This window comes from Amphibalanus amphitrite, unplaced genomic scaffold (genome assembly GCF_019059575.1).
Source record: "Amphibalanus amphitrite isolate SeventyFive unplaced genomic scaffold, NRLGWU_Aamphi_draft 000030F_arrow, whole genome shotgun sequence".
Lineage (NCBI taxonomy): Eukaryota > Metazoa > Arthropoda > Thecostraca > Balanomorpha > Balanidae > Amphibalanus > Amphibalanus amphitrite.
In genome coordinates this window covers 1,511,387-1,538,464 of record NW_024881526.1, presented here as the reverse complement: position 1 = coordinate 1,538,464, position 27,078 = coordinate 1,511,387, and the positions used below count along the sequence as shown (strand labels likewise).

The 27,078-nt window shown below is 48.7% G+C and overlaps 1 protein-coding gene across 1 annotated transcript; it reads right to left on the bottom strand.

The window, feature by feature from the left end:
• Nucleotides 1-884: 884 nt before the first annotated feature.
• Nucleotides 885-25,667, bottom strand: LOC122366902 (sodium-dependent proline transporter-like). Its single transcript, XM_043339563.1, has 3 exons — nucleotides 25,419-25,667; nucleotides 2,172-2,295; nucleotides 885-1,947 (listed from the first exon to the last, which is right to left on the bottom strand). The coding sequence occupies exons 1-3, from the start codon at nucleotides 25,437-25,439 to the stop codon at nucleotides 1,658-1,660; spliced, it is 435 nt and encodes a 144-aa protein (XP_043195498.1). The 5' UTR covers nucleotides 25,440-25,667; the 3' UTR covers nucleotides 885-1,657.
• Between the last annotated feature and the right edge of the window lie 1,411 nt (nucleotides 25,668-27,078).

Sequence of the window (27,078 nt, the reverse complement as noted above, 5' to 3'; positions counted from 1 at the left end):
ACGATTTTGTTTAACTTTCAGGACTTGTTGAGAAACGACCATAGAACATGTTGTTATGCTTGGTTAAGCTGTCAGAATTCGTTTGTTCTTTTTAAGCTCGTTTAAAAATGAAAAATTTTAACATGGAAAGTCAATGGGAGAGTCTTTGGTGCTTAATAACTTTGTACGTTGAAGATATATTTAATTGAAAAGTTGATAGGATATACAACTTTTGATGCTCTTTCCAATGATATATAGAGCGTTATTGCACGTTGTGCCGTTTTTGAGAAATTTAGTAAAAAAGCACGACTCTATCTAGATTTGAGCTCAGACCTATATATGGTCTTGGCTCAGACAGTATACGAACAGGTGACGGGGATACCTCTCATCGAAGGATGCGATTTAATGCTAAATATTAGCAGCCGACCGCCGTGGGGACGTTTTTGCAGGAGTTATATCTCCGCAACCACTGGACCGATTCACTTGCGGTTTTTTGTGTGGGGTAGCGTATACCCTTCTTAGAAGTATTTTACTATGGACGATGCATGCGGGTGACCCCTACTGCACGTGACACGTGTAAAACGGAGAGGTGTCACTTTTGTTGTAATGACAATACCACGGTAATTCCTGGGGAGATTCTGCTGAAACCACACAAGGATGGAGGCACCCGCCAGACCATGCCTTTCCATGTGCTACGGTTGGGGTGCAACTGCACGTGCGCACGTGCAGGGTGACGCTTCCAGATCTCGAGAACGGCCGGGCCGATTGTGCTCAGATTTGGCACACCGCTAGAGACCGCGCAGTAGGGTGCCTTGCACAGGTCAGCTGTGCCCCAGGTTGCACGTGCGCACGTGCAGGGTGACGCTTCCAGATCTCAGGAACGGCTGGGCCGATTGCATTCAGATTCGGCACACCTTTAGAGACCGGTTAGTAGGGTGCTGTGCACAAGTCAGTTAGTTTGTATTTCCGTGTGTCACGGTTGGGGTGCAACTGCACGTGCGGCCGTGTAGGGGTCGCTTCCAGATCTTGAAAATGGCAGGGCCGATTTAGCTCAAATTCGGTACACTTCTAGAAACCGGCAACTAGGGTGCCGTGCACAACACAATTGGGACCCAACTTGCACGTGCGCACGTGAAGGGTGCCGCTTCAAGATCTCGAAAACGGCCGGGCCGATTACACTCAAATTTGGCACACCACTGTAGACCGGCGAATAGGATGCCGTGCTTGTCAGTTTGTAGCACACCCACTCCGGTCTGCACGTGCAATGCTCGTTCTCTCGTTTGGCGGCGGGCGTTTTTGCTGCTTTCAATGGTGAGTGGGTCACAGAGGTGCTTGCTCAAACAACCTGCGGTCCCGCGATGCGGAGCCCAGCATCGCAGATGCTGGTATGTGATGTGACACTGACCATGTAATCCAGTTTGAATTATAATCAGAGGTCAAGCAGTATAGGTATGCTATCCGTCACTTTCTGGCAGACATCCAACTAGCCCATCGCGCTGCATTGCGATTCTTTTCTTCTCGGCATAATTTCATGGCTGGGTTAGTCACATGCCACCGGTCTGCGGTTCCACTGAAGGTCGTCGCGATCGGTTTGACACTGACCTAGTCTTTCTGTGCCAATCCGAGCTTAAGTTTGACGATATCCGTGTGGGAGAGCTAGTACAAACAGATGTTTCTCTCATGCTGCTTTGCTCATGTCTGTTCGGAAGTACCCACACAAACACACACCATCGCCTGCTTCTCCGTGCCGTCGCGGCGGGTTCGAATCCCCTCCCTTCTCACCTTTGAAGGCGGGCGCGTAGTGCTTGTAGAGTGTGATGGGAGCCATGGCACTGAACTGGCCGATAGTGAGCTCCAGCAGGAAGATCGGGACGCCCAGGCAGAACAGCATGATGGCGTAGGGGATGAGGAAGGCCCCGCCGCCGTTCTGGTAGCACAGGTACGGAAACCGCCACACGTTCCCCAGACCTGTAACAGGTTAAATGAGGCAAAACGTCACTAAGTGGGGCAGTTACAACATACGAGTGTAGTCGTTAGAACGATGCCAAGGTTTTGTTTCCTCTTCGTGACAACTGTGTACTATCCCGTTTGAAAAAATCTGTTAAATCGGCAAACAACTTCAACTTCATTTGTTGAACACAGGTTTTATGCGTGATGACATCGGTATGACTGGACCTCAGTCGTTTACTCACCGACGGCATATCCGAGACAGGAGAGGAGGAAGTCGAGCTTGCCGGTCCAGTTGCCTCGCTCGGGGTTCTCGTCGCCCTCAAACAGGTGTTCAACGGACGAGTTGGGTACCGGTGGCCGGCCCGCCTGCGAACAGATTACGGACTGTCAGTCAGATTTCTCCGGCCGCCGATACTGGGGACATGAGGAGCTATAGGGACTGCTGGCCGAACCGCCCCTGCAGAACATGCTCGTACCCAGGATCAGATCTCTCACTGTCGCCAGTGGGGAACGATGAACCGAAACCTTGGTGACCTGTGTAGGAAAATGTAGGAATTCTGGAGAAGCTGTTGTACTGAACATTAATATGCAATACTGAGTCGCGCAATATGCATACCTACTAGGTGCGTTCAATAAGTAAGTTCCGGAGAGCAATTACATAAAATTCACGCGGTCTACGCACGTGATTTTTTCAGGGATTAGAATTCAGACCTTTATGTCGAAGTGACCGCATTTTCAGCTTCTTATTCCATTTCTGTGACGATATGGAGCAGATCAAATAACATCATTTTTTAAGACTGCTTTAGAAATGGCATCGGCCACCCGAGAGGATCAACGTTCAGTGATACGATTCCTAGCTATCCAGGGCTAGCCGGCGGCTAACATCAACGCCAACTTCGTGAATGTGTACGGGAGCCATGCTCTTAGTGATTCCGCAGTTCGGAAGCGGAAGAAAAAGTTTGGGGAGGGGAGGGAGAGCGTGCTCGACCTGGCACGTGCAGGCAGGCTGAGGACGATGGTCACAGCCACTGACGTCGCCAAAGTGGAGGAGGTGGTGATGGCCAACAGAAAGATTACTGTCCAGGCGATAACAGAAAGCCTTATAAGCCTACGCCAGGATCATTAGAGACCATCTCCTGCCAGTATTCGCCAGTTGCCGCCCCGAGAAGGCCCGTGGTCGGTTCATCCTCCACCAGGATTGCGCGCCTCCTCACCGTGCCCTCGTGGCGAGGGATGCCCTGCAGGCGGAGGGCATCGAGGTGCTCTAACACCATCCCTACTCTCCAAGTCCAGACGTTGCACGCAGTGACTATTGGCTGTTCGCAGACATGAATAAAAATCTCCGGGGCCGGAGGTTCGGCTCGCGGTCTGCACTCGGGTCTGCTTTTTACCAGTATGGCGAAAAGACCCTCACTCAAAGCTTCCGTGCGGCCATCCGGGACCTGGCCAAGCGATGGGAACGATGCGTTCGCCTGCAGGGCGAGTTCGTCGAGCCGTGAGCCATGTTTGGTTGAGATGTGCCAAAAAATAAACGAGTTATATCAAAACGGAACTTACTTATTGAACATACTGGTACACAACCAATGAAGATGGTTTAAGGGTGACGTGTAACGCAGGATGAAGTACAAAAGACCTTCCACACTTTTCAAGGTCGGTATTGATCACAGAACTTAATTTATTTTGCGCATGCATGGCCGTCGCTATAACTTCTGATTTTTTTCCTGAGCGATTGATCCAGCAGGAGGTGGTTACGGCGACCGCTCGAGAACAGAAGAGGTCTGTTTCTTTGGTCTGGGTCAGGGAGCACATCAGACCACACCGTTCATGTACAACGAGTGTTTTTTAGATCGTGCAGAGAAACGTCCGCTGGACTCGTAGTGCTGGAACTTCTGCGGTTAGATCAAGGACGTCTTCTTTGCAGAATGTGAGGACCGGTCTATTTATCCGCTTCACTTTGAGGTATGTGGATAGTGGATACCTATATACTGGTATTGACAGGTTAATCGAAAACCATCTCCTTGCTAACTTTTGTAGCTAAAGGAAGCTCTAATCTGAATACATAGGTAGGTACTAAATCCAGACCGTACTCGTATGTGTCTCACTTTAAATGGAATTGTAAAAGGGCCCTTAATACAGTGAATTTTACAAGCAGGTTTCAGGTAAATGATTATCCTGATAAACCCAGCGCCAGTTCGTCATAGCGTAGGTAAAGCTTATTTGTGGAGTCATGAGTTTATTTTCATTGGTTGATCGTTTATTCGTGTTTGACGAAGAAAAACATCATCATCGTTGGAAAGCCATACCCAAGGCTATATGCCATACCCCTACGGCGCACACATATCGCTGATATCGCATCCACTCATATTGCATGGGCCGCATCGCTTTCCATAGCGACAAAAGAAGTTCTTAGTCACCGTCACGTGAGGTCGTACAATGGACCGTCGGAATCAATCAGGCACGATCATACGGCACACTTATAATAAAACGGATGCTTGGCGTTTCAATAGAAGACGCTAGGGGTTCAAAGACGGTCGGGTTTTCCTCGTTCACCACGAGGAAGGTGGTTTTGTACAGTCATCGGCGCTCTCTCATTAGACCCGCCGCGCTGTGCCGGGTCGCTCGGTCAGACACCTGGCACAGGGCGCCGCTGAATGCGCCACAATCGCCGCCGCCGGCCGCGCCGCGCCACAGACGCCGCAGCGTCACTGCGCCGAGCGGCGAGTTTCTCTCCTCGACGGTGGAGTTTTTCACCGGAGCAAAACAGCCGTGCCGGCGCTAACTGAGCGGCCACGGTGACTGGTGCGGTGGTGGCGGGGCTTGCACTCCCCGGGGCTTGCACGGAGCGGTGCAAGAACAAGGTTCAGTGAGTCATCCATGTTGTGACTATCAAATCATCTGTTTTGCATAGGGATGTCGGAGCATTTCAAATGGCAAATCAGAATGTCGTTTCCCCAAGGTGAACAATCAAATAATCGATCATTCTTCTGTAATAACTAATACTGGTCAGTGGTCACCAGAATGGTTAGGCTTATGCTTGGATGCACCGGCCGGGACATGATGCGTGATCTTGGAACGGCATCGACCCTGAGTGTAACGCCGAGCCGGGGAGCGTCCCATGCAAGGGGCGGTCCCAGATACACCAAAACACCTACTGATGAACAGTGGATGCACGTCGTTGTCTCTTGTCTTATGGTGGAAGAAACCATGCGGTGACTATACATAGAAGAAACAAAGTCCTGCAGCACGACATAATTCAAGGAAGAAGTCATCGTGTTGCGACAGATGATATTTTCTGAAATTGCGGTGCATTGAGCTGCGTGCTTGCTCTAACCTCTCGAATCCACTGTGCGGTTGAACGCACCCATTGCTGGGCACCGCCGGAGCCGCCGGTGGCGCCGGCCGGCCGCCAATGACGTGCACTCTGCACTCATGGGTCGTCGGCACTGCGAGCTGAGGCCATGACCGCTCCGTCCGGGTCGCTGGGCCGCGCTGGGCTGCCACTGAGGGCCGGCGTCACGCAGCAGCTACTCACGTCCACCGTGCGTGACGTGACGCCGCGTGACGAGGCGCATCGGACGCCTGACCAAAGAGTGTAGGTGCTGAGCTGTGACCCGACCCGACCGACCGGTGTGAGCGACATGGTCAGAGGTGAAACTGGGCAGGGTGGTTGCTGGTGGTCTATTGGAAAACTTTGTCTGCCACCAACTACCTGCCGAGGGATCAGGGGCGAGACTGTAAGCCTAAATGTACCGTTGCTCACTGGCGGTCGCAGCCGCTAGCAAAAGGGGGGGGGGGCCAAAGTCACACTCGCGGGACATAACATTCATCCGTCACCGGGAGGGTGGGGGGGGGGGGGGGTGATCGGCTAATTTTTTACGTCCACGAGGCGCCACACAGTTGGCATTACTTATGCTTCATCCATCTCATTCTTGCGTGAAATCTTTGAGCTCAATTTCAGGCAAAATCACCAGTTCCATTTACCGTCTCACGGTGTGCCCACCGTTCGGGCCGCTGCACCGTCCATGACGACGGATCGGTGTAGCATAGGTATACGGGAAGGTCAGGCACGCGGATTCATGACCTTACCACTATAAAACAATTCGGAAAAGTACAGATACATCTTGCTAAAAAGTACAAATACCTCTTGCTTTGAACAAGCATGTGAAACCCAGAGAGCATTTTTAGACTATGATATTTACCCATATAGCCCTCGCCCGCACATGGGGGGGGGGGGTGGTTGCCACCCCACCCCCCCAGGCAGACTTTCTGCTCTGCACTCAACATTTTTAGAGATAGAAGGCTGATTTTTCGTATAGCTGCTCCTCTATCCTTTCTTGATGTCCACTGAAAATTTCAAGTTTCTGTGATTTTTGGTTTCGGAGATATGACCTTGTTTTTCAGGTCATGTCATGACCCAAATGGCCAATTCTCAACATCTTGCGTTTGCCATGGGCCTTGTGAGCTTTTGACACCCTGATTTCGGCCTTTTTTGCCAGTCTTACCTCCCACCTATCATGGAACATGTTGTTCGACGATGTACAGGGGTCAAGGTCAAGGTCAAGGTCAACCTAGGTCATCTAAGATAATTGCGTTTTAGGCAAGCTGAATTTACTTTTTGTGAAGTTTTTTGACTGCATTTTTGGTAAAAGCTTCTGAGATCATGATTTCATGTGATATGGACCCAAAAACAATCGGTGCACACATCAGTATACACACAGACACACACAGACATACAAACACATATAATTGACCTTGACCTAACTTGACCTGAAATGACCTCAGCAGCAAAATTCTGGTCGGATAGTGTGACAAAGAGTTTCTAGCTGGCTTGGCACCAGAAAACAGCATCGTCATCGGTATTTGATAAGCAGCGCACTTGATATCCAACGGTGACCCAAAACAGCAACATTTTTTAGTTTGACCTGACCTGGAAGGTCAATGACTGACCTGAGGAGGTAAAACTGGGTATCATTGGATTCGTCTCTTCCCAAAGAATCTTTTTGGTCTTTACTGCTAAGCTCTATCTGCAACAGGAACGAAATGGCGCGGGGGGTGGCAACCCCCATGTGCGTTCTAGGATGGGAAAATGGCATGTGCGGGCGAGGGATAGGTACACTCGGGGGCAGATTGATGTTCCACCACTCCCTACCCATCGGGCGATCCCATGGCTCAGCACTGGCTGCTGCCAGTGTTGCCTGCCCTCAGCACTGCTCAGCACTGCCTGCCAGTGCCAGTGCTGTCAGTGCTGCCACTGGCAGCAGCCAGTGCTGAGCCATGGGAGACCGATGGGTAGGGAGTGGTGGAACATCAATCTGCCCCCGAGTGTACCTACTATGGACGTCAAACCCCTTGAGACCCCACTTTTTTGCGATAATTTTTAAATGCGTCAACTCTCGTTGACAATATTCTGGCAATGTGTGTTTTAGAACCTGCCGAAACTTTTATTACTAAGGTATTTTGACGCCAAACGATTATGAAAGGTACCTACTTCTCATTCACTCGTAATGTTAAATTTCACGGAACGAATCTGCTGTTTGGGTAGAGGCTACGCGCTCATGGGGCGGAGCCATGCAATGACGTCAGCGCTAAGCTCCGCCCTACCCCTCCGGCGCTCCTTGCCCGGCGACCGGTCACTCGCGTCTCTCGCTCCATTCAGGCTTGATGGTGGGCGGTAGCTGGTAGCGGTAGCGGGCGCTGGTAGATGGCATTTAGAGTAGATGGCGCTGGTGGCGGGGCTCGAGTGTGGCCGAGCGCAAGCCTCTGCCCGGGCCTGAATTGACCTTAGCATTACGAGTGAAAGAGAAGTACCTTCCATAATCGTTTGGCGTCAAAATACCTTAGTAATAAAAGTTTCGGCAGGTTCTGAAACATACATTGCCAGAATATTGTCAACGAAAGTTGACGCATTTAAAAATTATCGCAAAAAAGTGGGGTCTCAAGGGGTTTGACGTTCATAGTAGTTGTGTGGCGGCGGGAGAGAGTAGGTATATACACCGGCCTCTGGAGACCCCCACAGGTTCCGAGCTTTCAGAATTGGCATCTGAGGGCCGCGCGCGACTCCTGCGGGGCTTCGCAACGGCTCTGTTGGGGATCACTCAACCTGCCTAGTCCTACTGCTAAAAAGACTCGCCCTGAGCCCTAAGGACTTCATCAGTCTCTGCCAGCCCCAGGACCCACACCGGCTCATGGGGTCCCGACCTCGAAATATGAGGGAATCAGCGCGGGACCATCAGGACGTAAAGCAATCTCGATCAGGACCAACGTAAGGCTGTGCCGGAGACTGCGTGAGCCCTCTGATCTTCAGAAACCCACCCATGTATGTTTTCATGTAGAGGCTAGTTTAGGGCCCTCAGAGACCAGTACAGGGCCTGCAAACTACAAAGGCCAGTAGTTTGAGACCATCAGAGACCGAGTTGGGCTCTCAGAGGCTAATGTGGGTCCTTACTCATTACAGGCCAGCATGGGCCCTCAGAGGTCAGCATGGGGCCCTAAAAGACCGGCATGAGCCGTCGTTGGACCCCAGAGGCCAGCAGAGGGCCCTCAAAGGCCAAGATGGGCCCTCCTCAGAGGCCAATGCAGACCCTTAGAGGCCGGCATCGGGTCTTCAGCAGCCAGTGCGGGGCCCTTATTGGCACCTAAAGGTTCGTCTTGGGACACCAGAGACAGAAATAAGGCCACCAGAGACCGGTGTGAGACCCTCAGACGCCGGTTGGGACCCCTGAGGCCGGTTAGGGGCCCTCATAGGCCAGATGTGGGGCCTCAGAGGTTGATGTAGGCTCTTAGCGGTCAACGTGGGCGCTTGACCGCCACTGAAGTTCCCTCAGAGGTCAGTGTAGGACGTTCAAAGACCGGTGTGGGAGCTATATTAATAGCTGGGCGTGGTTTTTTTAGCCTCGTGACGATCGAATAATTGCCAGGGCCCCATACACCTATATAGGGGCCCATTGGTTGTTTGAGGGGGGGGGCAAATGATATGATGGCCCCCTTTATTGACCTTTGGGGGCATGGACCTGATGCCCCCCCCCCCCCCCGGCGCCCCGCGACCGCCACTGTGTACACATTACACACATGCCTCTGAGATTACATACTAGCTCATGCAAACTCTATGCAGGCCCCGGAGGTCCCACGCTAATCCTTAAGAAACCAAGCCGGCATACGGCGTCACCACCGGGCTTCTGAGGTGCACAGCACCAACCCATGAGGTCTTACTTTAGTGTCTTGGAGCCAATCTCCTTTAGCAGGGCCCACCCGCCACTGCCGAAGAGGGTCTCATGCCAGCCATTGCTGAATGCTGGGCCTACGAGAGCCTCAAGTAAACCCACGCTGATATTCCATATAAGATCCGGCCATACTCGTGAACCGGTGCCAGCGACGCTGACCGCCAAATTGACAGAATGCGAAACTGAGCCCACTCATGAGTGAAATTTACGTCCTTTGATGGCGCAAGAAAGAAAATGAAACATACGAAAAGTTTTTCTAGGACTTTTGTTCGAACTGAAAGGTGGGGCCAAAATATAGTATGGCCCCACCTTTCAGCACCAAAGGGGGGGCCATGGCCCCCGTGGCCCCCCCCCCCTGCGACCGCCAGTGCCGTTGCTGTGCCAAAAGAAGATGACGGATTGTGAGAGCACCCAATACATGTCGACAGGGTATAGTAGCATCAATCACTCTTAGTTATCAAATCATGAATCAGTGTTTATACCTATTTAGACATATGGTAGTCCCAGGTCCAAGTTGGCGAGCGACGACTATCGTGACCATGAGGAAATTAAGTATGTAGGCACCAAAGTGGCCACGTTTACTACACAAGCAACAGCAGCCTCATGGCACGCTCCAATGCGCCCAGCGTGAATCTGTCACGGACATAACCAAGTGACGGAACTACGTCTTCGGATCACGCCTGTGTGACGCTCAGGGTGCGCTGTTCTACACCGCTTCTAGCGAGCAGACCGTGCAATTGCAGCCGGTTGGCCGCCGCAGCGCCAACCGTTTCCGGTGCCGGCGGCGGCCATTACAGAGGAGTCAGCTGGTACTGACCGCAGCACGAGGGGCTGTGAGGCGCCAGAGGAGAGTCGGAGACCCTCTGCCGCCGGCAATGCAGACACGGCGCAGCGCACTGTTATATACCTAACGTGTGCGAAAAGCAAGTGCCATCTTTATCATACAAAAGTTTGCTTAACCCGCGCACCGACGGGGGTCTGCGCCAACTTAGTACCGACGGGGGGGGGGGGCGGATGACCGCCCCCCCTGAGATCTCGAGAACGAAGCAAGATAGCGACAAGCGGTAAACGGCATCGGATACGCACGGACAAGGTCTACAATTTTTACTAAGGTCATTTTCAGGTCAGGTCAAAGATGACGTCACAGGGGTCGAAAAAGTCAAAATGGCGGCGCTAGATATGGAGAGGGTTTTTCTCGAATAACTTTCGAAGTAGTCAAGATAGGAACAAACTAAGGGCATCATCGTGATCCTCTCGTCAATCCGCATCGAATGATATATATGTTGACCTCGAAAGGTCAAGGTCAAAGGTTGACCTCAGGTCACGTGACCTCGAGGTCATCATTTATATCATTCGATGCGTCTTGACGAGCTGAACACAATGAGACCATCCGCGCGGCTGTATCTTGTTCCTGTAAGGAGTTATTGGCAAAAAACCTTTGGTGACCTTTGATGACGTCACATGACCTTACAGCTGCCCAACAGCAAAACAGACCTCAAGGTAGTGAAGGTTGATCGTATGTGAAGTCATGTATGGTATATGGGGCCATTCCGACCCGTTTTAGTGGTAAAAACAGGGAGTTGATTTTTCCCCCATTGACTTATAATGGGGAGGTCGCGAAATTGACCTGACCTTAGGTCACCGACATCAAAATTCCGAGATATACAAATTGTAGCTACTAATGACCTTATAACATCCTGCGACTTTCAAAGGCCTCCGACATCTACTGTAGCTCTGGCACGGTGACAAAGTTGCAAAAAAGTGACTTGAGGTTGGGTCATTCAAAGTGACCTGGTGACCTGACCTTAAAAGTTAGGAGGTTCAAACTTGCACACCATGTGTAAAATTGATGAGAAAATAGTCATACCAAATTTCGCGGCGCTACGCGCCGCGGTTTTCCCGCTATCCGCGAAAAACCTCAGGGGGGGGGCGGATATCCGCCCCCCCCGTCGGTGCGCGGGTTAAGTTAATTTGATCTAAATCTTCGAATACAAGTTATTATATTATTGATGTCAAAATTCTAGCGTAAAGCATTGGCCAGTGGCCACACATTTCAACATTAAAATTGTTATTATCCTCACTTAGAAAAACGATAGGCATCGGGAGATACCGCAGTGGCGGTGGTTAGATCAAGTATACATGTTACTTACGTATATACAGTTACGTATATGTAGTCCTCTGAATAGCATAGGTAAATGAAATAAGACGTCCGAGAGTCGATTTGGATGATGCCTGTCGTGCCACGGCTTGCGATGCAGATAGTAACAAAGCTTTGTTACTAAGCACCACTTTACCTTTGTTCCAGTTTCTGTTGAACATGTGAGTCCGTTCAGACAAGGTTATCGTTGTCTGCAAGGCAGCGCAACTAACGACTCGGTGCTTTGGGGGACATCCCCAGTTTTCTTGGCGATTAGCGATCAACATTCGTAATGGGATCATCCTCATATTTAGAATAGTTGCGCTACAACTTCACTCAACAGCAGTGTTCGCCATGGGCCGGGCCAGCCGAATGGACCATGGGCTGGGCTGGGCTACGGGCTGGGCTGGGCCCTCAAATATGAAGGATCGATGGGCTGTGGATGGGCTGGGCCAGGAACTGTTAAGTGGAGTCAGGGGCTCGCAACTGAGACAAAAACTATAACTACATAGCTTATTACTGTGCAAGACTAAAAAACGAGTCAATAAAGCACGCATGCAATGTGCATTGTGCATGCGGCTCGCAAAATATTGTTTCTTTGCTATCCTTTGGATACCTGTGCGGTGTCAATAATTTTTAACACATTCATTTTTGACGGGCTGGGCCGGGCTGGGCTTTGACGCTTTTACCATGAATGGGCTCGGGCTGGGCCGGGCTGTAAACCCATGGGCCTGGGCTGGCCTGGACTTAGATTTTGCGGCCCGTGGCGAACACTGCTCAAGAGGCTTAGTGTGTTTGGTGCTGTCAATGGTCCTTTCTGTGCAACACATGAATATAAACTGAAGCACTTTTTGTGTTTAACCCGCGACCTGGTGGGGGGGGGCTATTTTTTGCCCCCCCTCCAGACTTTTCGATATATCTCTAGAACCGCTGCGCCGATCGTCACCAAACTTTCATTACCCTCCCGGACATCAATTTTACACATTGTGACCAAAATTTTTTCTAAAAGCTATGATAGGTTGGCCGGAAATGACGTCAGAGTGACGTCATGTTCTGCCGTTTTCGACCCAAAAAAGGGTTTCGCGGGAAGAGCTGTCAGGCCTATAGCTTTGCAAATACAGAAAAATATTTAGGACATAAAAGCTGTAGAATTGACAGGGCTACAAAACTGCTATCTCGGATTTTTGATTTTTTTTTCATTTTGACCCCCAAAAATCAAAAAATAGATTTTTGGGATATAATAGTCAAAAAATCCAAAAAGTTTTTTGAATTTCGCAAAAACCGGAATATATGTGATAGTCCTTACCGCCTTCCATCCACATACCTAATTTTAGATTGATACCTCTTTTTTGGCGAAGTTATAGCGAAAAAACTGTTCAAAATTGATGACGTCAAATTTTCAAACTCAATTTTCAGCAATTCTAGACCTCGTAGTGCAAAACAAAGACCACCCTTAGACTCCCCGTGACGAGCTGCATCGAATCGATACCCATTTTATGCAAAAATATCAACTTTGAAATTTGACCTTTTTTTACCTGACCTTGACCTGACCTCCACCAGAAAGTGACCTAAACCGTACCTGATGGTCTTATAACCAACACCATTGGTTTGGAAATGAAAAACTGGCCATAAAACATGCATCGCACAACCTTAGTAAAGTTGGGTTCATGTGGTGACCCTTGGTGACCTTTGGTGACCTGACCTGTGACCTGACCTGGTATGACCAGTGACCTCTAATAGCAACATATGTACTAGACAACTGACGTCTTATCGCTGATTTTCGACAAAATGCGTTTTACTCGGTGTTATAGCGCTTTCCCTAGAAGCCCCGTGAACGGTGAAACATTTTATCTTTGACCTGACCTGTGACGTCATCGGTGACCCCGAGGTCAATAAAATTTGGTTTCCTTCGACAAATTTGACAGGGCTATCGAACACCGTTTGAATTTTGCGGATCCGTCCAGTAGTTTCGGAGATACGAGGGGGGGGCAAAAAATAGCCCCCCCCCCCCCCCACCAGGTCGCGTTATAAACAGACCCCACCAGGGCGCGGGTTAATACGATCAACGATAGCAAAAAAGTAAATATCGACTACAAATGCATAATGTTTACTGGACGTGAGCTATCATCTATTAGCAAAGTAGCTGGCGTTTCCCCAACATGACAACAAAGCCATATGTCCAACGAGTATGCCAGTTTTCCCCCATACTGCTCCAGTTTCTACTTATAGCTTGATGTGTTGCGTCAAGGTACATAGATCTGCCAGTCCAAAATGATATGCCCACTTTAGTAAAACATTTACGGTTTAGGTACGGCTCTCGCGAGATTAAGCGGTAGGTTTTGCCCTTTTACATTTCCGGTTATATCTTAGAAACTAATCGATCTACGATGAAGCCATTTTAAACGATCATGGCAGGCTTGTGAACGAACAAGTCTATCGCATCTTCAACACTCAAAAGCTTAAGACCAACAAGATATAGCCTGAAGTATACTAAATTTCATAGGTGCAAAACCTGCCGCTAAAACCCGCGAGACCTGTACATTGAGCAACATGCAAATGATCGGTGAGCTCACTTAATAGTTTTGAGAACGCTTGCAACACATAATATTTTCAGAGAACTTGCAAAAACGAGGCCACTTATTGAAGAGTCCAACTTTCGCTATGCTTAAAGCCCTCCATCAAAACGATAGAGTCCGGCTAAGCGCAGAACTACCTGTCAAACACTGAGATGGTCGCTTGCACCGTCACTTTCTTTCTGAATGTTTCGACCACCGAGCTCAGTTGACGTAAGCTGGCCCTGCAGTATCTGCCGAGATCGGCATTGTGCACCCCCTTTCTTCCTGATCGGTTCCCGGTATTCGGGAGAAGGACCTCCAGTCACCGTGCTGCTGTCCGCACAGATTGATGCCCCTTACTGTCCCGACGGCGAGCGATGACCTATTTCCTATGTATCTGGCCCTTTCCTTTATTTAAAAGTATCATTTACCACGACCCGATCCCATCTCTTCTACTTTTCTGAATGTTCACGATGGATTATTCCCATCCAGTGGGTCACAGATATCGTACACGTGCATAGAGTTTCTGACAGGTACTGACAGAAATGGATGATGGAGGCAGCGTTTATATAAGCTTTTGGTCTATCATTTTGTGTGGGTCTTTGCGTGCCTCAGCCTTGCATCTTGCATCTATGGTATTTGTTTTTTTTTCTTCATTAAGATGGACTCGGTCTCCACGCAAAATGTTTCCCCTTGGCGAGTGACATTACGTGGATCCAACACCCGACCTCGCCCGGGTTTGCTTTCTACGTATGAAACTTCCTGTTTTTGCTCGTAACTCCATTGCAATGCTCAGAATAGGCGCCGTTGCATATTTCATTCGCAACAAACGGCAGCGGGATAAGCCTTTTGTTGTTCGCGGGCAGCTCTCTGCCTGCAGATATACCTCACGTATAAACCTAGCGCAGGCAGCCACTGGCACACCAAGTGACATAGCGCAGTCAGAGCTGCCACACCACGTGATCAAACGCAGCCAGCCATCGTCGCCACATCGTGTTACCAAGCGCTAACAGTCGCTGCCACATCACGTGACCGCACGCTGCCAGCCGCTGCCACATCACGTGACCGCACGTAGCCGTCGGCCCGTCATCGGTTGGTGTATTGTCGGCATTGTGGCCGGTGACAATACATGGCGACGGCCTCGCGTCAACGGCCCTGACCGTCGAACACGCTAACGGGGGTGGACTCACGTAACGCCCGGTGTACCAACTGACGGCGCGGGAACAGCGTATTCTGTACCACAGGTGCATAACTACACCTTTTTACGCCCAATTTAGGCGGAAGTGCACACATTTCAAAAATAGTGCAGGTGATTTCGACGGTTCGGCATAGTGCCTTCATATATTGAATCGCGGCACGATATTCGTCATTGTGCACCCCACTCCGTCATAGTGTAGTTAAAAGTGGCCCAGGTTCAGACATATTGGACTTAGTGCAAATAATAATTCGTCAGGTTAATTTAATTTCGGCATACGGCATGTGCTTACGGCAATGTTCAAATAAATCCAGCAAGGTATAAATAAGCGATTATGAAAGCAAATCTCACCTTCCTACGCAACTTAAGCCCTCAGCAAAGCTCTGGACCTAATGAAGAATGTGGGATGTCACGTGAACGTGAAATGCGCTACACCTTTTTACGGCCAAATATAGAAATAGTGCACACAGTTCAGTAATAGCGCAACCGATTTCGACAGTTCGGCATAGCGCACCTCTAGTTCGGCCAAGTGCATGATATTCGGTAATAGTGCACACGTTTCAAAAGAAGAGCAATCAATTTAGAAGATGGTGCGCTCAAATTCAGTCAGCCGTAGGTTCAATTTCGTCATCGTGCACGATTTCGTCATGTGGCCTGATAGTCGGCGTCCAGCAAAACGATTTAGGCGATGTTCAAGTGAATTCGCTGCTAGATTGGGAAAATATTTTTGAAAGCCCCTATCTGTCTGTCAAGAGTAGCGTGAATCTTGTTCAAAAACCTGCTCAAATGCAGTTTCAGCTCTCAGGAATTAACTTATCATTAGTCTCGCTCTAAGAACTCGGTGACACGGTCAAGTGGCGGTCACGTGGCATTCAGGGCTTCTGAATCGGGTGCATAACTTCGTTGCTGGTTCAAAAAGATCAGAAATGCTATGGATTCTTGTTATCGCCTTTCAGCATCATGGCGAATTTGATTGAACAAAGCCGAAAAAAATATTGCTCATGCCGAATATAAAAGCACCCGACGAATTATGTGCACTATGTCTTATATGATTGAAGCTAAGACACCCAGATGAAACATTAAATACCCTTTACCTTTTGCATTCAGGGCAGTGCAGCTGGCTACTTGACTTTTTTGCGTTGCTGACTGACTACGAGTGTCATTGGAGGCTCAGGTAGCGTGAAATGTCAAATAAAAATAGTTATTATTTATTTATGCAATGCCGTCTTACTGAACAGTGCCTAAATTACATGCGGGACCCCGAAATTGAAACGATCTGACGAATAATGTGCGATATGTCTTATATGCCTGAACCTGTGTCACTTTAAACCTGCACTATGACGAAATGGCTGCAATATGGCGAATATCGTGCCGCGATTCAATATATGAATGCACTATGCCGTACTGTCGAAATCGCCTGCACTATTTTTGAAATGTGTGCACTGCCGCCTAAATTGGGCCTTTTCATTACATTCATTAAAATCTCATTAACTTTATTAGCGGTAAAATTTCAATAATTTAGTAAAATTTCATTAGCAGCTTGTTTGAACGGCACCACGCTACACTTGATGAACAGCAAGAGCGTTGTCAAAAATACTTTCTAGATGGGGCACCGAATTCGCTTGAAGGTTAACTAAATTGCTTTGCGGTACGCCGAATACCAATGCATATGACGAAGCAATGCACTCTGGCGAAACTGAAATCGCAACTACTGAAAATGAATGCATTCTCTTGTAAATTGCTTGCACTGTTTCGGAGCCGTGTGCACTATTACTGAATTTCATGCACTCGGCCCAAGAAGCGGTGCACTATGCCGAACTGTCGAAATGGTTGCACTATTTCTGAACTGTGTGCACTATTTCTATATTTGGCCGTAAAAAGGTGTATAAGTGTACACTTTAAAACGTACTCACACTCTGGCTTGGGTACGATATAGGTACTGTAATCCGGTAAACTATGTACTGCCGTTTGACGGGGTGTGATTCCGCCGCACCTCAGTATATTGTGTGCCGTGTCATGATGTTCCCACTGCCGTTATAGAGGACTGGTTTATCAAGGACTAACGGAACGACATAGTGACTGACACGGGATGGACTTTCCTTGTTATGACTCTCCATCACGGTACACAGCTGGACAGCTAGCTAAACACGACTGTGGCAGCGAGTTGCGGTGCTGAACTTTGCTTTCTGTAATGTCACAGAGAACATAACATGCGTGTCTTACATAATCCCATGCATAGTGTGAAAGATAATGGAGCATCGCACCACAAACCCTGTTTGTGTGCCTGGAAGTGACGCGCTACACCGGCATTTAATGTTCTCTCCAGCCCGGGTCAAGTTTTTATGACCTTGGTTTTTGTTCGCTTCATGCGGTGTTTTGTTGCTAGCTCTCTCCCTGTCCTGGAAGGCAGTGAGTATAGCCTGCAGGCTGGCGCAGGCATCGACAAAAACTCCTCAGAAATTTTCAACATCTTGACGTCTGGTCTCCGACTATCAAAAGCAAACCCATTAGCCGCGGAGTCAATAATAAATTGTGTAATGTTTGGTCAATAATATAGTATATTTATATATTATAAAATGTAAATGTTTTGTGTAATAAAAGTGATTTCAATATATACGTTTATGGAGCAGGTCGAATTTAACTGCACCACAGCATGGCAACCCTTTCTTGTTACAAAATATGTAAGCAACCGAAGACTAGGCTAGCCACAAGTTACACAACATGCATAAATATTCATATGAATAAACGGAACCAAGCTAACAACCACAGTGCAGTCAGCTGCCTTTCCGGATTGGTAGTGGCCAAAGTAACACACGTATCCGTCCGTTCGCCCTGACCAGACCGCTGTTCCTTTGTGGTATCTCTGTCGGTCTCTGTCTATCTTTGCCAAAGTAACACATGTATCCGTCCGTTCGCCCTGACCCATACCGCTGCTCCTTTGTGGTATCTCTGTCGGCGGCTGGGCCCGCGGCTCCCGGGCCGGGAGGCGATGGCGATGACCTCGGCACTTCTGCGCGTGCGCAGTGGGCTCTGACCGAGGCTTCCAAGCGACCGGCGCGGGAAACGCTGGGGCTTACCCGGCGCTGGCCCAGCTCATTACCACAGCTTTTCGAAGAAACGCCCGAGGGATTGAGCCAACACGGGGGCGTTCGGGGAAAAGCCCATATGCTAAGATGAATAACTTTTATGGCACTGTATCTTTGGTACTTTATCTTTGTTGCTGTATAGTTCTGTGATTATTGCCTAATGCATGAATAATGTCTGCTGACATATGCTCGCAATGAATTAGGGTGGGTTGAAGGCTATTGAATGTTATTGGTGTAGGTACCTATATTACATAATTCCCTCAAAACGCGAGAAAGCATAAGCGCAAATTAATGATATACCACATCTAAAAAGATTAGATGTCTTGCTATCATCCTTCAGCAGAATTCTGCTATGATTATAAAATCCTGTCTCTGTAGATTTAAAAGTCGTGGTGACAGCCAGCTTAAAGGAAGGGTGCCACCTTCCGAAATTTTTGTTCTATGAATCTATTTTACTTATTTGAATTTTTAGACGTGGTTAGCGCGTCCACAATATACAAAAAACCGAAACATTGCATTTAATACATTGGCCAAAAAAAAGATCGTTGTTTATATCACCACTACAACTCAAGGTCGTTTGATGTGGCAGCTAGGACGGCTGGCATATCCTGTTGTCATGGCAACATATCATTCTGCCATTTGCATTGATGGCGCAACTGAGACAAAAAGATGAACAAATAAAAAGGAAGAAGATAACATGATTTGAACTAAGTTGTAGGTAACCAAGTAGGTAACTGTTGGCCATATTTGCCAACAGTTAAAGAACATCAAATAAGTCGAGTAAAGGTTTTTCCTTTACAATGCTTAAGAGATCTATGGAACCCTTCACCCTTCATGCAACTTACTAGAAAAACTTCCCAATTAAAATTTTAAAACTTAAGTGTATACCATAAAGAAAAAATATACCCTTTCAAAATGATAAAACATGCTTCAAAAGTATAACTTTTATACATACCTTTGCTGATTTCATGTTTTATAAATTACCCTTAACACGACGAGGAAATAGTGCTGAAGATTTTTGCCTGCCCGAATGCTGGCAGCAAAACTCGCAAATGATAACTTCACGTGCGGATTCAATGCTGACCGTCTCGAGCATAGGTAAGTGAAGCCGGTTTTTAGGTTCATGTGAGGCTAATCTTGTAAAAACTGCGTTGTGTCCAAAAGGTGGCACCCTTCCTTTAAGGGAATTGTCACGTACCGACGGGCGACGACTCTACACTGCAGTCAACACGCAGTATATTTATGCTGAATGCAAATACCCATCGCTAAATGAACTGTCGTTATCAAAGTCGCCTGAGCTTTAATTACCTCAGCTTATCACCTTTGCAGTCAATAGTTCGTTGAATTGGTACGCCTCATTGAATGATGTTACTGGCAGGAATTGTTCGCTCATTCGCCCTTCAAAAGAATATGCCGTCCTATTCAGCATACATCCGTCTCTTCGCGGACCTGTGCACTGTGCAGTGAATCAGGCAAAAGAACAAGCCCCAGGGCGGCGGGCTGCCACCTTGAGTGTGACGCATGTGTCCTGTGAGCTGAGAGGAGCGCGGCTTCTGAAGGTCATCCGACTCGGCAGGCAGCGTCAGACGGTGTCTGTTTGCATCATACACCGCGACCGTGACTGTCATGGTGAACCGAACATGGAGGAGCGGATGTTGTAGCTCCACTCTACAACGTATATCGTGCTGATTCTAGGAAGTTGGCTGCTGGTTATCAGATGACCGAGTCTGAAGTTATGCTATATGCCTTCAGTCTTCAGAGCCCAAATCTGCTGTCAGCTGTCGACTGTAGATTTGCAATGTGTGTTGTGCTTACGAAGTGCGCTGTTTCGGGATGTTGGACCGTCTGTTGATAGGAAGTGTTGTGTGTCTGCACTCTGTAACCTTCAATGAAAAAAGACCACCTAGTCATCAGTTTCGTCTTTTCCCTTGTTTCACAGTTTCGCTCTCTTTCAAACCATTCTGCTGTCCTGCAGTGGGGAGCCGATTCTCCTGTCGGACGGTGTTTAAAGAGCTCCGGCCTCTCACCCTGCACGTCGTTTGGTACAAATCCACGGCAGAGAACGAGCCGCTGGCCAGTGACAGACTGGTGCCGCGCGAGTGAGAGGGAGAGAGCGCGTCGGGTAGAACCTGTCCTAGAAAGACCACCACTGACCGCGGCGGCCCGGCCGGCCGCCTTTCTACAGCACCGAGTTCAAGGATGGCAGTCGACGCCGGCTGCCGTGTGTCATTAGCTAGAGGGTGCTCAGCCGCAGAGTTGCTTATTTAAACACCATCTGCGAGCCATCGAGTGGCGCCGTTTTGCATACGCAAACGGCTCTAGATTTTCTCAGAAGTTATTGTGTTAATCGTGGGACAATTGAATCTGCGAGGTAAGGGAGGAGAGATTACAACCAAAACGATTGGTATGATAGTTAGTAAGGGAGACTGTTCTATTGCGCTTAAAAAGAAAAGATACAGCTTTTTAAGAAGATATATGAGCTGTGATATACATTATTATAATAAACAAAATAAAGTTAATGAACCTGTAGCCCTGACCTTTCCGCCTGCTGGAACCACCTGCCCCATCGTCTCCATCACTACCCCGTTCATCCCATAATGATAACTCGAACTCAGCTGGGGGCGGTTGGCCGGCCGGCACGTAGCCCGTTGCCCAACATTGCGCCCCCAGCTCTGTGTCACAGCAGAGATCGGGCTGTGCTGGCTGCTGGGCCTTTCGTCATCTATCGGCCGACTGGTTGAGGCAGCGGGGGAGGAGGGGGAGGGGGAGGGTGAGCGTCGCCCCTGGCTAGGGCTGCGGTCCTACCGCTCACTGGTGACCTCAACCGGGTAACGCTGGATGATGGGAGGTGACATTGGGGGACTTCAGGGACGCTGGGTGACGTTAGATCACGGACAGAGCTCGATAAAGGTTGGGATAATAGCGCACGGAGATAGCTGAACGGCGACGGAATGGCAGATGCTGGGCCTAATAGCAAAATGTGCTATCGACGAACAACACGCCGTACCAAAGTTTCTGCAACTTGCAAGTGAATGCAAATGCTTGGGCCCTTCACCACACGAAAGAGCATGTAAAACACAAGCTAATCATTGCGATCTGTTGCGATCCACTTCTTGTGTGACCAAGGCTCTGTTCTATCCGGTGTCCGCTCGTATCCCCGGCTTTCCTCTCGTATTTCCGCGGCCGCTCTGGTCTGCGGGGCCGGGGACAGCGCGAACCAAGGGCGGCTGGCGCGGCTCTCTCCCGTTCGGCCGGCTCCCTCGGGCCACGGTACGGAGAAAGTGGTGTGTGTGCGTCCGGTCGGCCGTTGTGGACGGAGCAAACCCTCGGCCCGGCGCGACACGGGGCCGGCGACCCACACCGCACGGGCCGGCTCTCGGGCGGGCGAGCGACCCAGTGATTCACGGAGGGATGACAGACGACAGGGTACGACCGCCCACAGGTCCGGCCCACCCCAGGAACTCCATCTGTCCCGTCCACCTGTTACCATTCGGTTTGCCTTATTTTTTTTGTAAGACGAGTCGCCTCTCTGCAGCCCTCCCTCCTATAGCATTCACCACACCATGAGGTCTATTGTGGCATTATTCACAACAATTTTGGTAGCACAAGGCAAGTCTTGTTTGTTAATCGGGGCTTAGGGGCTTGCCGACTATACTGAGGTCATTTTGCGCCCAGCCCAAGGCAAGCCTGAACTGAACTCTGAACTCCTCGGGGTAATGCTGCATTTCAGTCCGACCCCACACGATGTGCGGCTTGCTGAGGTGCACGCGGAGACTGCAACACCTGCAGTATCCTATCTCCGGTGTTAGCGTTTTGTGCCGACGCTGGGGTCGCCGAGCATGTTCTGAGCAGCGGCCGTCCCTCGGCTGCGCGAAATACCGGTGTTAGTACCCAGTGGACGCACTGAATTCTCCGAATCCACACTCAGACATATGTTCTATTTATTATAGTCCTAGCATTCAGCGTCAGTGGCCTTTTCGCTTGCTTCGAACAAACGGAATGCGTTCCCTAGTCACCCCAAGCATTCCTGAATGCCGCTCTAATTTCGTGTATGTCTGTGATTGGAGAAAGTGGTAAAAAGTACGTGACATGGACTGTCCTATGAGTAGAAAAATAATTCGCTATGCACAGATGCATCATGACAGGTTCAGATATGGTCCAACCTTACTCACACAAAAAAGGGCTTACCCGCATTATTATGTTACAAAAGTCCGTTTATATAATCATTTTAGCCTTCATATACATAGATCGACACAAAATGTGGTTTTTGCCAGAAGAGTTATTACGAGCGAGCGAGCGCAGCGAGCGAAGTGAGTCTTTTCAATATAACGGAAAAATCTCAGTATGAGCGGCCCGGCCCGGCCCGGCCCGGCCTGTAACGCTTTTGAGAGGCTTATATCTCAGCAACCGCTGGACCGATTGGCCTGCGGTCTTTTTTGCTGGGTAGCCCCATCCCTTCCACCCCGTAATTGACTACTTTTGATACATCTCAGTGACCGCCGTGGCACGTGCCACGTGAAAAGTCAAGGGTGTTCAAGCAGTTTTGCAAAAGTAATGATTTTGAGAGGCCCATAGCTCAGCAGCGGCTTGAGCGATTGTCTTGCGGTCATTTTTATAGGGTAGCTGCATCCCTTCTACCAAAGGTCGGATACTCTTCATCTATGTGAGTGACCCCCACTGCACGTGCAAAATACAACAATAAGAGGTGCCAAATTTGTTCCCATTTCAGTAACTCGGTAATTACTGGGGCGATTTCGCTGAAACTTGGCATACAGGTAGGCACCCACCAGGCAATGCATTCCCATGTGTTGCGGTTAGGGTGCTACTGCACGTGCGCACGTGCAGGGGGCGTTTCCAGATCTCGAGAACGGCTGGGCCGATTGCGCTCAAATTTGGTACACGGTTGGGGACCGGTTAGTAGGGTGCCGTGCAAAAGTCATTTTGGACCCCGTTTGCACGTGCGCACGTGCAGAATGCCGCTTCCAGATCTCAGGAACGGCTGGGCCGATTGCGTTCAAATTTGGTACACCGCTAGCGACCGGTTAGAAGGGTGCTTTGCACAAGCCCGTTGGAAGTACCCTCTCGCCGTTCTGCACGTGCAGGGCTCACTATCTCGCTCGCTCGTTCTTCGCCCAAAGGCGTTTTACTGGTTCAATAAACCATATGCAGCATAAATATCTTACGTGATGCTTGCGTGATGCCCCTTAAAATGCCGAGTGCACAGCACGAAATTCGCCTTAAGCCAGACTGGTTCGAAGGGCTAAACAAGCTGATCATGATACCCCAGTTTAACTTGCTGCCTTTCGAAGGACGCTAGCTTTGAAATGTGGGAGTGGATGCACGGCAACGTCTACAAAAGAGGTTAATTAATTGGACAGTTTATTATTTTCGAAAATGCATGGCAGGTGTAAATTTGTTAGAGCGAAGTGTGTTATGAGTTTTCATGCATCTGCATTCCGCATGCACATACGGCATACGGAAAGATTTGCCTTCTAATTACTTTCAGCCGGAAGAAAATATTATTCGAAACCAATTTTGCAATTTGCATATCAAATACTTACAATAAAAGTATCATATGATACATTATTTGTTGATGAGCGTCCTTTATGATCAAAGTTTGACCTCCCAAAAAGACTGGTCAAAAGATGATTGTGTTCTGTTGTGTGTCAGTGGGGGAAACTGTGGTCAAATCTTCTATTTTTGGAAGCCTTCCATTTTTGGAAGGACCTTCCATAAATGGGTATGCATTTTCCAAAAATGGAAGGCTTCCAAAATTGGAAGGTCTAATCTCAGTGTTCCCAACTGTGATTCACATTCTTTGATTTAAGTTACGGCCTTTTTAAATGTGTAACATTAATAGTTGATTTTGCCATTTATGATCATTGATATAAGGAGAAGCAGCAGTGCTAGTGTTGGTAATACAGGCATGCTATGTCAATGTACATAGTGATATAATAGCATGGTGTCCTGGCGCACTGCTCTCTTTTACTACTTCTAGAGGACACATAGAAATTCAGAAGAGAAAACAGCTGGTCAATAACCAACCAGGAGGAACACAGCTATAGCCCTGACAAAAAATGGTTTAAATTAAACTTACTATTCCTCATATAAATTGAAGATTCATGCTCCTTCGATAGAAAGTAACACGAAAAACGGCGCAGCAACGCCTATTTAATTCGTCCCATATTCCGGAAAAAAAAACATTGAAAAATGACGAGACCTCCACCCAAATGTTTGGCAAAAGCCTTAAAAAATTGAAATCAACCACACAATATGCTAATAAATGCAGAAAACGGCAACAAATACAAGTTTTACTCGCCACTACACTCCCGAAACCGCCGCACTCTGTCCAGACAATTCCGCACTGTAAATAAAGTCGGCGGTATCGAACAAGCATGGCCCGTCACTAAAGTACTTTTAAGGATATTTACTTTTCGTTTTTGATGCTTTTTGCTTACAAAATGTTTGATAAAGTCTTATAAAACCATCGTTTGTCGGTAAATTTTTGTCAATTTTCCACGACTCATTACTTTGAAAAATTACCTAAAATACATCCACGCTAGGATTTAGGCATCCACGCTAGATTATGGACACTTCACTATGGCGAATAGAAAGCGACCAGGGGCGATAGTCGCATTTGCCTCATATTCGGCGGAAATCGGTAAGTTCCAACATATGCGCAACATTTTCTATATTTGGGTACGATGACGTCGTCAGCGTACCCATTTTTGGAAGGTGCGTACCCATATATAGAAAATCCTTCCAAAAATGGAAGGCTTTCTAAAAATGGAAGATTTGACCACAGTTTCCCCGACTGGTGTAAGCGAAGGAAGCGCCAGCGTGAAACATTCTGCAACGAGACATAGCGCGAAGAATAAGAAAAGCAGCGTCTTATCTTGCTTGTCTTATCTAAAGCGTTGTAATTTCCACAACCTTATGTTTCATGAAATAATGTAGGCACTTATTAGTAGCGTGGGAAAAGCCGCGAATTGCTTCCTGCGCCATGGTGTTGCTCTCCATTGTGGGAAGTTTTAAAGGTGATTTGCGTGATCAAACAAAATTATAGTCGTTTTTTGTATCCAGCCAGTGCTATCATTCCAGGGCAAACAAAAAAGTCTTCGATTACTTTGATCGTTTCCCGAAAAATTGGCTCTTTGCATAACTTGAACTACCGGGCAGCAAAGAGACACCAGCTCAGACTAATTAGCTAGGAATACGTTAAGAATGAGTTCTTCCATTCTCTAGCCCCTATCATCTGGGGGGGGGGGGGGGCGGGACGATGCGTTGGCGACTGACCTTGCTGTCGTCGAGGCCCATGGTGCGTCGTCTGTCGGTCCTTCAGTGCCAACCGGTCCTGGACGCTGCCCTCGCTCAGTCGGGGGGCCGGAGTCGGGCGTACGGGCCGCCGCGTCGACCGAGCTGCTGCTGGAGGTCACTGATGTCCCTCGGCCTCTGCGCCCGGCGTCCGCTCGTCCACCGTCCGACCCTCCTGCAGCCGGCGCGCGTCACTCCGAGCTCCGTGCGGCGACTGGCAAAGCGCGCCGAGACTGGCCGCCGCGAGTGCTCACCTGCCCGAGTGACGTCACTCGGGCAGGTGGATGACGTCACGGAAAGACCGGCTGCACGTGACGTCCGCACGTGAGGTCAGAAAAGGCAGTGGTGAGAGATACCTGTAGTTTGTGCACGCTTTTTTGAGCGAGCTTTCAAGATGTTTCTGGTGACAGGCCGCGTTACAACTTAACAGAAAGCATAGGTATGCGTATTGTGTAAGTGTAGGCACTTTTTAATGTTTTCCATGAGTACAGGTTAAACGTACGGCTTATTTTTTTTTAATAGTTCAACGGTGGTTCCGGATTTACTCGGTTGTGGTCGTAATACCTAGTTATTTTGAAAGAATGCCGGGGTCGATGCACCCTGGATGATGAAAATACTTGTAATTTACCGCGTATCTAAGAACTTACCTAACTACCCGGCACCGGTAGATCTTACGGTAGGTGAACATAGATCCCTGAGCTGATCGGTATTTATCCGGTTCGAGCCGCTCCAGAGGTCATTGTTTCCTTCTGCCCGAACTGGCCAGTGATCAACGTCAGTCCTTGTACGGATTATGTAGATAACCCTCGTCGGATCTATTGGTTTTCTACATACGCGCCGGCCAAGGGAGGGGGCGGGTACGACCCCCTTCGCCATTTCGCCCCTGATGAAGCTAGTGCATCGCGGAAAAAACGAGCGTGTGCGCCGTTACGAGACGCAGAGATTGACACCCGGTTCTAAGGTCCTAATTCAACCGGTGACCTCTGAGGTCAGGTCAAGTGGCCCAAGGTAAGGGTTCGGTTTTTGGCAAATAACTTCGCAAAAATGGCCACAGAGCCGCGATTTTCGCATCATCGTGCTCGCCTTGCTCAGGCGCGTCGAATGATATACTTTTTGTTTGAGTGAGGTCAACTTGAGGTGTTGACCTCGGGTCACAGTCAGGTCAGAGCCCCCCAGGTCACGAAATTGGTCGAAGGAGGTCATGTCGCATATAGATTCGGTAGGTCCCTTCCCGAGTCCATTGGTGGCTTTTGCGACTCGCTAGCTTAATTTGATCAGGAGTTATTGACGAAAAATTCTAGTGACCCTAGTGACGTCATACATGACGTCACGCAAGGTCAACAATGCAAAAGGGAAGCATCAAAACTTGCAAGAAGTGCATGAAATCACATGTGGTTTAGATGTTCGAGATCGTTCCCGGCACCAAAATAGCAGTTTTCATTTCTCCCAATTTACTTGTACATACCTAATGATGAGGTCACGTGACCGATCTGGCCTCATGTGACCTTTAGGAAAAATCCGAGATATAAAGGTGTGCAACCTCTAATGGATACTAGTTCCTGTAAATTTCATGTCCCTGTGAAAGCTCCTCTAGCACTGAGGGCGTTGCGAAGTTGCGACATCTGGAGACCGTGCAGAGGTT